An 11,211-nucleotide genomic window follows, 5' to 3' on the forward strand; every position below is an offset into this window, starting at 1 on the left:
TGCCCAACTACAATCGGTGGCATTCGTTAGTGGCCGCCAATCACAAGGAAATTTCCGTAACATCATAGAAGAATCACAGGAATGTGGCTAGCAAGCTGCCGCCACTTAATTTGTTTTCCTTAATATTGTGATTGTTTGTTTGACATCTCTCATCATAGTGCAACAGACGAGACAGACAGGAGAATAACGACAGGACCCTTCTGTGGTTATTCTCCTGTTTGCCTCGTCTGTCGCGCTGTGATTAGATATGAACACCTACCAACTCACCCAACTTGCAACTGTGTGTTTGACGTTTGTGATAAAATTGGTATCATTGTTATCAAAACAAAGCTTGTATCTTATCTTCATGGCCCCTGTAATGGATAAATTTGTCACATACCATTTCGAATGGCCAACTGTTTAACACGGCGTTACCCCCAATCACCTATTTCAAGCATGAAGCAAGAACTAAACATATCACAAATTTTATTCACAACATTATTTGCAAAAACGCCTTCACAGCAAGGCATTTTGGACACTGCAATTTGACCTCATGGCTGTTCAATGAGAGAAATGATTGATGAGAATTATGTCTCATTCAATCATTTCTCCAACGACAAACTTCGTCAGATTCTGACTGAGCAACAAAAACAGATGTCCAGCTGGCAAGCGTTCAAGAACAAACTAAACAGACACAGATTCCACCATGTTTCGCAGGCAGACACGATGGTTCAGAGTTGTTCTATGCACTGAACAAGTGTGCCAGGAGAAGGAACTAGGGGATCACGTCAGTAACCTTCAGGTGACGCGCAACTGCTTGCCAGCAGTCCTTGTCGAGTGCGTCCACCTGGGTGGCCTCTGCTGGGTGGCACTTCAGGGAATGCCGAACGATGCCCGTGATGAGGAGGTAGTTGTCACGCCGGTAGTACTCGGCTGCAGCTACGGCAAGCTTGGCTTCAGGCTCCGTTTTTCCTGTGACTTTCTTCAGGTGCTTGAGCAGGCAAGGCCTCCCAGAAAAAAGCTCGAATCCTTCCACACACTGCCTGTCCAGACTGGGCGAGACGACAAAGTCCACCGCTCGGTTCATGGCACCCCGGTTCCTGCGCACTGCTTCGAAGAAGGGGAAGCTCGAGTTGTCGCAAATTAAGTCTCGCGACCATCCAAACTTCACAATGGTCCTGTTCTGCAGCATTCCCTGCGAGAGCTCTTCCACAACCTCGGGGCAAAGATTGTTTCGAGAATGTAAAAAAAACTTGGCAGCCGTCTTATTGTTGGCCAGTAAGTAGGACAGAGCCGTCGCTGTCGACTGGCGAATGCGACCAGTGCTGAGCAGAATCTTAGTGATGCTTGCATTTTCGGCGAGGGCGTGGGAAACTTCTTCAACAAACTTGTACCCGTCATCTTCGAACGCAAGGGAAAGAAACTTGATGGATCGGTTGACCTTGAGCATTTCGCAAAGGGCTCTGCCTTTCTCTCCGGGGTCTTCCTTAATGCAGACCCCCAGAGTACGGACACATTTGCTGGAGGCCAGGGCGTCGAACAGCGGCCTGAGACCAGTCGTAGAAAAGTGGCAGATGTCAGGCAGACGGAACTCGTCGATGACTGCCAAAGGCGAGGTCAGGGCAGCTGTCAAGCCAGGCAGATCGGCCTCTGTCCAAGGCAGGAGCACCCGGTTGTAGCACTCGTCTTGAGCAAGCTGCCTTGCTAGGGTGGCCCTGGAAGATAAGGTGATTGACCAAATATAGAGATCTGTTATCAGCCACAGACGTTAACAGAACAGTGCATTTTGAGATTATTCATTTCGAAATTCTGTTTTAAGTGCGATGCACTTCTTAAGCGACCCTGAACCTGCATCCACCGGCGATGTCCGCATAGCATACCCACGTGGCGGATTGGCCAGGAATCTCCTCGTCTTCCTTGGCAACGGGGGGAGATGGGCGCGCGCTGCCTGGCCGCTGACATGGCACATACCAACGTGGGGGATGGGCCAGGAATCGGGCGTGAGAAGGGCTAATGCACCCGCTTAAAGGAGTACTGACACGAAATTTCAGAGCTGAGATCCGCTCTAGCAATCAAGTACAACGACAACACAAATAGGTGTCTGTGAATAAATGCATCTTTCTTTCTTTGTAGTTGTGTGTGTGTGTGGGATCTCTCTTTCGCGAACATTACTGAGCCGCGCAAATTCAACTCGTGCATTCGCACTTTCACATTCTTCCCCTCGGGGAAATACAGGGAATTTTTTCTTTATGGGCATACCAGTTCGCAACTTGTATGTTGCTGGTAACCCACTGACGTGTCATGCTGGGTACCTACGGGCCTTGTCTACCAAAGACAGCCGGTACGCATGATAGATTCTAGGGTTCAACCATACACAATGTAGCCACACATAACACACCAACAAGCTCACATCAGCATACCGCAAAGACTGGCCAGCACACCATGTGCTGCAAGAAGTGAGGGTTAACATTTTTAGCACAAGGAAGCCCACATGCCTGACGGGGGAGCAGATTGAGACACCATTTTAACAGAATGCCAATGGCTCTCATGGCGCACAACCAGGCTAAAGGAAATTGTAAAGCGATTCGCCAAGGCCAGTCGGTCGCAGGCAGATTTGAAAAATTACCAGTTGTGAAAGACTCGGTGCATGCCGGTGGGAATGCCTCGCCGAGCTTGCTTTGTTGATTGACAAGTCTTTGCGTTTTACGCACTCCTTCACAGAGAAAAACCTCTTTTTTTTGCGCCTATTGTTTGACAATTATAAGTTTTCACCATTTGGAACCTTTCAAGCAATTCCTAGAGGGGAAAGTGCTTCACTTTGCGACAAGGGCGGCCTGCAGTCAGGATTCCTTTTCGATCAGTAAAGCTCTGCCACCGCCTGTCACTCGCAGCGGATTTATAAGGTTAAGATACAGTAGGTGCTTGTTAAAGGAGTACTGACACGAAATTTTTATGCTACGTTTTTTTCGCTGCTATGAGTGCCTACCAGCCCACTAATCATAGAATGACAGATTAGACGGTCGAGCGCAGCGTAAACATTAATTGACGTCAGTCCCAAAACCATGACGTGTACACACGCCCGAGCAGCGCGCGCCAACCACAGCCACCGCGTCGGCTTCGTCACGGGAGCCCCGACGTCGGCAGTTTGGGGCACGTAGCAGATGATGTCACGTCGGCCCGCTCTGGGCTTTCTCGTGCGGGCGAAGATTAAAATGGATTTTAAATATGTTTCGCTGAACGGTTGCTGTTGAAACTTGGTGGGAGATATCTCCTGATAAAAAGGAAGCGTTTTACATAGTTATCTCAGCTTTGAAATTTCGTGTCAGTACTCCTTTAAGACAAACAAAACTTTTGCTCTCTTGTAACGCGCACAATGCGAAAAACGTCTGCTTAAGACAAATTTTTGACAATACAAATTTCACAGTCCCTTCGCGTTCATCGGAACGGGAGTTTACTTATATCTGGTCATGCTGATTATAACGTAAGTATGGCAGCCACCACTGTGAATGGTAAAGTATGAAAGCGATATGTAAGCAGATTTTTGCTTTTTCAGATGTCACTCGCCTCGCTTTGTCCTCCCCCCTCTCGCAAATTCACTCTACTAAGACGCACACGCAATTTTTTGTTCAGCAGCATAACACAGTCGGGACGAGTGAGGCTAAATGTACCGAAACAGGTAATTCTCCGTGAGGAAGTATAGAAGGCTCTGGTCCAAAGCTTAAGAATCTGTAGTCAGGTGGCCAGCCTGGGTCGAGTCCCAACTAACATTTTGGTGCGCACATAGCGCCTAGCACCTTTCTCGGAAAGAATCACGTTCAGTTGACCATTCACTTCACCAAGCTCCCTGCAGACTTGCATTCTAATGGCATACTACTCCAGCTTTTCATTTGCTTATTGCTAGCGTGACATCTTCCAAAAGCATTCCATGAGTAAAGATGAGCTCTGGCACTTCTCGTCGCACTTTGCAATGTCGTGCCCAATAAAATCCAGTTTGAATGAGCTTTAATCGCGATTACATCATCAGTTTAGCTAAGTTCCACCAGCAAATAGTTAATAATTTCTTGTTGCGCTAGGTAACCACAGATGGATCTCCATGCTCCCTCTCCTGTATTAATGCAGACCTGATCAATAGTCGCTCAATGACTGCAATTAGCTTGACCGACGATCTTTTAAAATATTAGTTAAAGCTTCGCATCCGGTGACTCTGATCAGCAGCTCATGCATACATTTCAACGCAACTGCTAGTGGTTTACCTAAAAATGCAAGGCACATCCATTATCGATTCTTAACGTACGGCGAAATGCACTTCTAAGATGCACTTTTAACTTCTCGTTGAAGAATCTTTCCCAAAGCAAAGATTACATGGCTAAGTTCGCACACCTGGACTCTTGGGGACACTCGATGTCAGTAAACAGAAGCTCCTTCAGTGTTTTGTTGACACAAAGCGCCTTGCAAAGTTCCGAAATTCCATTCATCGACAGCATTGCATCCACCGCCCGCCTTAAATTCACCGGCAGGATTGCATTAATCAGCAGAATTCCATTCTTCGGCAGTATTCCACTCAAAAAGTGGAGTTTTTCCAGAGTTGTGTTTACTTTAAGGGCGGCTGCCAACTGGACGAGGCAGGGTTCGGAGACTTCAGCATCCCCAATGGTCAGGAGACGAAGGACAGTGTTCTCACGCACCAGCGATGCCAAAGATTGTCCACACTCTCCATTTATGCTACAGCCTGTGACTCTCAGCTCTGTCAAAGTAGTGTTGCGCTGAAGAGCTGTGAACACGGGCTCCGGAGAGCACGTCTGCGCTCCTATTTGCACACCGAACTTTGCCAGGCTGGTGTTGTTCTCGAGCTCCTTCGCTATGGCGTCAATCTGCCTCCGATTTGCAATGGGGCCAATACTGAGCTCCTTCAATTCCGTCGATGAGTGCAAGAGTCGCGCCACCGAGCTCACACTCCGCAAGCAGCCGTAACTGTAGCCGAACGAGGACACCGTGAGCGACTCGCAGCTGAACAGATACCGCAGCGCGTGGTTGACTTGGCGCGGCACCACCACGTCTGTGATTGCAAACCTTTTGATGGAGCTCGCGTTGCGTCGTAACAGCTTTGCCAGTTCAGCGGCGAACATGGGGTTGACGCAGGCATAGGTAACCCTGAGCCTCTCCAGTCCGCCGACGGGATCGAGGTCGACAAGCTCGAAGCCAGCGCGTGAAGAACCCTCAATGGTTCTTAAGCAGGCCCTTCCTGTCTGTTGAAGTTCAAGGCCACGAAGGGTGCGGCGACAGTCGCTCCCTGCCGTAGGACGCAGTAAGATGGGAAAAGGCAGTGACTTCATACGAAAGCATAGATAAAGGCTGTAATCTACTTTGAGCTCGTCGATGCACGGGTGGTACTGAAGAAGCCACGAGACTAAGAACGAAGCTTTTCCGGCATCGGTCGACCCGTCCCAGTCGACATCCGCATAACGATGCCTCCCTGACCGAAGGCAGAGCTTTCCTGGCCGGCGCTCGACTAGCTCGAACCCGAGCCTGTGCATCTCTTGGTTCCACGGGGTCAGTTCCGTAAAAAGCCAGCACCTCTGCTCGGGGCCGGTGCAGGCTCGAGAAAAATTCAGCTGGCCTTTCCACGTGTACTGGTCGCTCAAGTCGGTGTTCCACGTGTCGGACGAGTCGGTGTGAGAATTGTCGTAGTACGAGGCCATCTGGGTGAGCACGGCGCACACTGTGAACGTACAAAAACGAAATACGCTTGCCGTTGTCAGATGAAGGGGGGGGGTCGCACAGAAGTGCTCGCCCCCAGAGCAGTCAATACACTCATCCAACCATCATCATCCAACTACGTTGCTCAGGCAAAGGTCCCCCTGGTGGAGCGGGGGTTTTTTGTTTAGAGCAACGGTCCTTTTTCCTGGACGTAGGATTGCCAGTGTCATTTTTCTATGTTTTGCTACCAGTCAGCTTGCCGTCGTCCCTGCTCCGTGGAGCGCGGCGTGGCTCGAGAGCCATCGGTTTTGACCACTGGTCCATGTTTAGTCAGCTGGCAGGCTGATATATATGCTGCCTTGTGAGCTTGACTCGGGACTCACTGGGTTGCCATTTACAACCTCGTTTTCTGAGGAGTAGGAGTCAGCAGACATCTCCTCAGAGCTGCTGCTCCCCTCGTCCCCCGAGGACTCGTTGCTGCACACAGCGGCTCGTTTTTCCTCAGGGGTGTCTCGCGAGCTTCGAGATAGCTCGTCCTCTGAGCCGTCGTCGTTCGCACTCGCGCCTGCGGGGAGGGTGTGCGACTTCCTCTTTTGGCGTGGCCTCTTCCTCCTGGCCGATTTCGGTGCCTCTTCGACGGGTTGCATCATCTCAACCAGCTCCTCCTCGGCTTGATCCTGTGCTGCCGCAACAACATCAGGTGCCGACTGTTCTGAAGGGCTGGCTGCCAACTGCTTCTCTTGCACTGTCGGCAGGGTTTCGGAACGCCCGCCGTCCCCCTCCGACTGCGTGCTCCCTGTGCCGCTAGCCTGGGTGGAACTAGAGCTACCTTGCTGGACAGGAGCTGCTGGAGTGCCGACCGCTCCCGCGGGAGGCGGCGGCTGCTGAGTCACCATCGCAAACGAGCGAAAGGTGCACTCCGAAACAGCGTGATCGCCAGCACACTTAGTGCAGGGCGCCTCGCACTGTTCGTGACCGAACCGATCGCAGCGCTTGCACTTGGGCGTCGTGCATGCAGCCGCGTAGTGACCAGGAAGGCCACAGCGGATGCAGAGGCGCACAACACCCTCGTACTCGCACTGCACTGTAAATCTGCCAACAGCTACCAGGTTCGGAACTGCCCTGCTCATGTCTACTCGCATCCTACGAACACCTGACCAGACGCCCGGAAATCCCGACACGCTTTCCTTGGAGCAGCTGTGGACCTGCCCAAACGACCCGAGAGCGCGGCACAAAGCCTCGTCCGGCTGGTCGTTCGGGTAGTGCAACACCCTGATTGCCTTCGCCTGAGACCCACGATAGTCGAACCGAACATCCTGCTCACGAACAGTGAGGACAGGGTTGTTCAGGAAACGCTCAACTGCACTCTTGGTTTTGAAAAAGATTTCGAACCTGCCCGCTCCAAAATCCTGCACACCCGAAAGCTCCTGCCTCGAGAACTTCTGAACGAGAATCTTTGTCAGCTCCACGTTCGTCACCCCCTTCGGGAGACGAGCGTAGAACGTGAAGGGCCGAAGCCGCGCATCCTGAGCTGCCATGGCTAACGCGAAGGCACAGAGATAGCACTCCTACCTAAAACACGCGCCTGGCTAGCAAAAGACCCTCACGACTCACCCGAAATGCTGTGGCGTGGTGTATCCGAGCTGGGAAACAAAGGGGCGAACACACAACACTGCAGACACAGCACACAACGACCGCGGAGCTCGCCTCACATCCCGCCACCCTTGCCGCGACCAGACATGACGAGTGCGGTAGTAGCGAGCGCGACGACGATGAAAGAAAACAACCGACCGTGCGCACGATAGACGAGCGGAGGCGGAGGCGAACGAAATACGCTTTGTCTACGTGCAGAGCGTCCTGGCCTCAACGCACAGCCACGGCCGCTGGATCATGTGAGAGCGCACGCACAGTGTTGCCCTGTGGTGTTGCCATCTTTTTTTGAAGCGTGCCGCTAAGTTAAGGTAAAGAAGTCGCTAAATAGTCGCTAAATTTTACAAAAAAGTCGCTGAAATAATCGCTAAATTTCGAAAGCCTAATAAACCAATTTAAATAGGTTTTTCCAGTTAAACTTAACTGAAATAGTTCAAGAAGTTGAATGTACAGTGAAAACAAATTTATTTGCTTCTTTGAGCTGCAAAGGTAAGAACAACAAAAAATTACGCCCACCTCCCCTCGCGGGAACCCTGGTGTGATGCGACGCTGAGGGAGGTTCAAGCGCAAGCGGAGAGCAACCGTCGACCGAAAGGCCGCCGGAGAGCGGCACACCGGCTATATGCGCAGCGCGCCCGAAGGAGAGGAGACCGCGGAGAGAGAGGGTACTGCACATGCGCAGCACCGCGCGCAGCTCCACCCACCGGCGGAGTGAGAGCGCGCTGGGCCGCACACCCGCAGATGTTGAGAGAGAGTGTTCGCTCTCACCTGGGCACGCGCCGGCGCCAGCAGAGTTACTCAATATAGACAGTTGCGAAACTCCGCTTCAGAATCCGGGCGGCGCTAGCCCCCCCACTCCGTGGAAGCTGAGGGGCAAGTCGACGCGCGCGGCACCTAGGAGATAAAAACAAAACTTCGCTAAGCTATTATTATTCAAAATTCTTCTGTAAAATAAAGATTGCTTTTTAAATTAAAACACAATAATTACGTAAAATTTACTTGTGTTTTTGCGGCTTTTCTTTTTATGACTTACGGCAGCAGCCGCAAGCACTTGAGTACTGCTTCAACGTCCTGCCGACAGACGACAGGCTAGTCAACTTGCCCCGTGCTTGCCCCGGCGCAGGGGGGCAACCGAAGACCGGCTTTCGATACATGGGGCCTATGGGGAGTTTCGCAACTGTCTGTTTCCAGTAACTCTGGGCGCCAGTGCGTCTGCCGCGGCTATGACGCAACACAATCCACTTTAATCCAATCCAATCCAAGCCAATCCAATCGAATCCAATCCAAAGCCCCTCGCTAGAGAGTGTTCGCTATCGGAGAGGAGAGGGGGTGAGCGGAGGAGAGTGCGGACGCCGACGACGACGGACGCACGCAGGAAGGTCAGGGCCGCCGACAAGAGATGCTCTCAGCGTCGCATCTAAAAACCGGTGCGTCTTGTAAACTTTTACAGTGAAAAAAAAAAGACTGATTGCACCAGAACACGCGCACACACGCTGCACACTTATGTAGAGTCTAGTAGAAAAGCTCTTCCTCGATGGTGGTAATGGCGGTCGAGTCCGAATCTGCTAACGTTGGCGGTTCGTTGGCAGCAGTGTAGGCGTCGGCAGTGCTGATCAGACGCTACATGCTTCTCTGTTGAGGTATGGGGATGGGGGAAGAAAAGGCTCAAGAAGGAGCTGGGCAGGAAAGAAAAAGAAAAAGAAACTGTCGTGGACTTGGCGCGATAACGGACGATGTCTATCACGCCATTCATTCCTCCATTTCAGAGACGGCTCGTCTGCCTTGCTAAAATGATTCTGATCAGGCTCCCTCGTTCCGCTTTCTTTTTCTATTTCTGTCTTCAACCTATGTACTAAATTCTTTATTCGACTGCGCTTTTTTGCCTATCTGGTTCCTTTTAATGAAAAGAAATCTTCTTGGACAATCCCCCTGAGTGGGTATGCGCCACTTCATGGGCCGCCCCCACCACCACCAACGGACTTTCACAAATTTGATTTTTGGTCTGAGCTTGGGCCACGTAATTTACGATTTTGAAATAAGACCGTGTCACCCAAATAAGAGAACAGACTCCTTAGAGCTTGGCGCGGCTTCGATGATTTGGCGTCGCTCTAAGGCGAAATAGATAACTATTTGTGTATGCACAGTTCAGCCGTGTAGCGATGATATAACATTTCCAGATTAAGTCGAGAATCCTGAGACAGCTCGCCTTAGGTGACCCTGTAATGCATGTATGTCCAAACTTGGCAACCGTAAAGTCTGTGGCAAATCTTCGGAGATGTCTCTAACTAAGAGGGTGACCCAATGGTATCCTGGATACACAAGAGTATGCGCACTTAAAATTAAAATGGAATTGATCACTTTGTGTTTCCCACCAATGTGAAGTGGTCGTCACAACCGTGAGGGCTTTACAGAAGTTTAAAGTATTAACTCTGTTGTTCACGATAGCGCTAAAGCCGTTCAAAATACTAAGATTACGGTTGAATACGGAAGTCACTAAAATTTCACTGAACTCTTGGGCGATTCCGCTAAAAAAGTCGCTGTCCGCTAAATTTGAAAAATCTGTCGCTAAATAGATGAAAAGTCGCTAAATTTAGCGACAAAATCGCTAAATTGGCAACACTGCCGCGGCACGCAAGGTGCGGCGGCCTGCCGCGTCGCCCGGAACGGGCGAGGGCGTGAGTGGCGGTGTTTACGTTTGCCGCCGTTTGACTCCCTCGTGGCGCTAGCGTTCGGGGACTGGCTTCGGGACGGAGCGGGGTGGTCCCCGTAGGCGAGCGCTTGCGCCGACTGAGAGACAGCCAGCGCACGGGTTTTAAAAGATGTCATTCCTGGCTACTCAACCGCGAAAATTGTCTGTCCGTATGTATTATGTCTGTCAGTCTGTCGCTCGATCCAACCGCCCGGCCGTGATTGAAGCAGCCAGAAGTAAAAATAATTCTTGGATGAAATATAGGCAATACATTTCAATCTAACAAATCTAAAAACATGCCCCATATTCGACAACATTGTTAAAAAAAGATAATATTCATAAAAAAGATAATAACCACGGGTTAGCTTTGTCTGAAAACGTCTCACACACAGCACGTAAACCGCGTTGCACAGTTTAAAGCCGCAATTTGATTAGCTACAGTTCAAGCGGCAGGTATATGGTGGGAATTTATTCGTCCGAAATTTCAAAAATGTCACCTTTTCTCGGCAAACGCGGTGTCGACACACGGGAGAGTGATGAATATTTGCCGGCGATGGATTAAAGCTTGCCTTAAAGACACTTCTTTGAAAAAAATTTCCCCGCATTTCCCCGAGGGGGAGAATGTGAAAGTGCGAATGCACGGTTGTCGGCCCGCTTGCGGCGCTTGCGCTCGGCCCCCGCAGCCCACCGCCTCGCCGCCTTCTCTTCCATCTCTTCCATCGGGTTTGTAGTATCACGTGTACACCACGCAGTTATCAAGCCGCTATAACGCCGCTGAGTCGCCAACGCACGCCGCTGACGACGTAGTTTGAATGCGTTAAAGATATAAGGCGCGTTACTGACGATATCAGCGTCGCGTCCGTGGCTTGTTCGGTAGAGCGTCGGGCTGCGGCCCGCAAAGTCCTCGGATCGAAACCTGGCGCCGGATGCTGTTTCTTCTTTAAATATAGAGGAGCACTGCGGACGCCGACGCCGCCGACGCCGGCGGTGGATGGTTTGGGGTCGCTTATTAAGTGCATTAGGCCGGGCGGAATGCGCACCTCATAAAACGAGGACACGCGATAGGATGGTTGAAAAAGTATTTGAAAAGACTAGACATTTTGATATGCGTGTCTTTTGATGCTCGATCATGTCTTAACGCGCATAGAGATTTTGGGTGTTTCATTTTCGCAGGCACGACAATGCTACTGAAAACT

At 50.9% G+C, this 11,211-nt stretch overlaps 1 protein-coding gene across 1 annotated transcript; it reads right to left on the reverse strand.

Moving 5' to 3' along the window:
• Positions 1–448: 448 nt before the first annotated feature.
• Positions 449–5,744, reverse strand: LOC144162387 (uncharacterized). The gene is made up of 2 exons (XM_077692890.1): positions 4,360–5,744; positions 449–1,694 (listed from the first exon to the last, which is right to left on the reverse strand). The coding sequence occupies exons 1-2, from the start codon at positions 5,676–5,678 to the stop codon at positions 755–757; spliced, it is 2,259 nt and encodes a 752-aa protein (XP_077549016.1). The 5' UTR covers positions 5,679–5,744; the 3' UTR covers positions 449–754.
• Positions 5,745–11,211: the final 5,467 nt, after the last annotated feature.

This window comes from Haemaphysalis longicornis, unplaced genomic scaffold (assembly GCF_048455015.1).
Source record: "Haemaphysalis longicornis isolate Haplotype H1 unplaced genomic scaffold, Haemaphysalis longicornis Haplotype H1 scaffold_12, whole genome shotgun sequence".
In the NCBI taxonomy this organism is placed as follows: domain Eukaryota; kingdom Metazoa; phylum Arthropoda; class Arachnida; order Ixodida; family Ixodidae; genus Haemaphysalis; species Haemaphysalis longicornis.

Excerpts from the sequence above, each read along its gene's own strand:
- LOC144162387 (XM_077692890.1), bottom strand. The coding sequence starts at position 5,678 with ATGGCCTCGTACTACGACAATTCTCACACCGACTCGTCCGACACGTGG. Across the intron at positions 1,695-4,359 it reads GAGTGTCCCCAAGAGTCCAG|GGCCACCCTAGCAAGGCAGC; the intron begins GTGTGCGAACTT and ends CTTATCTTCCAG.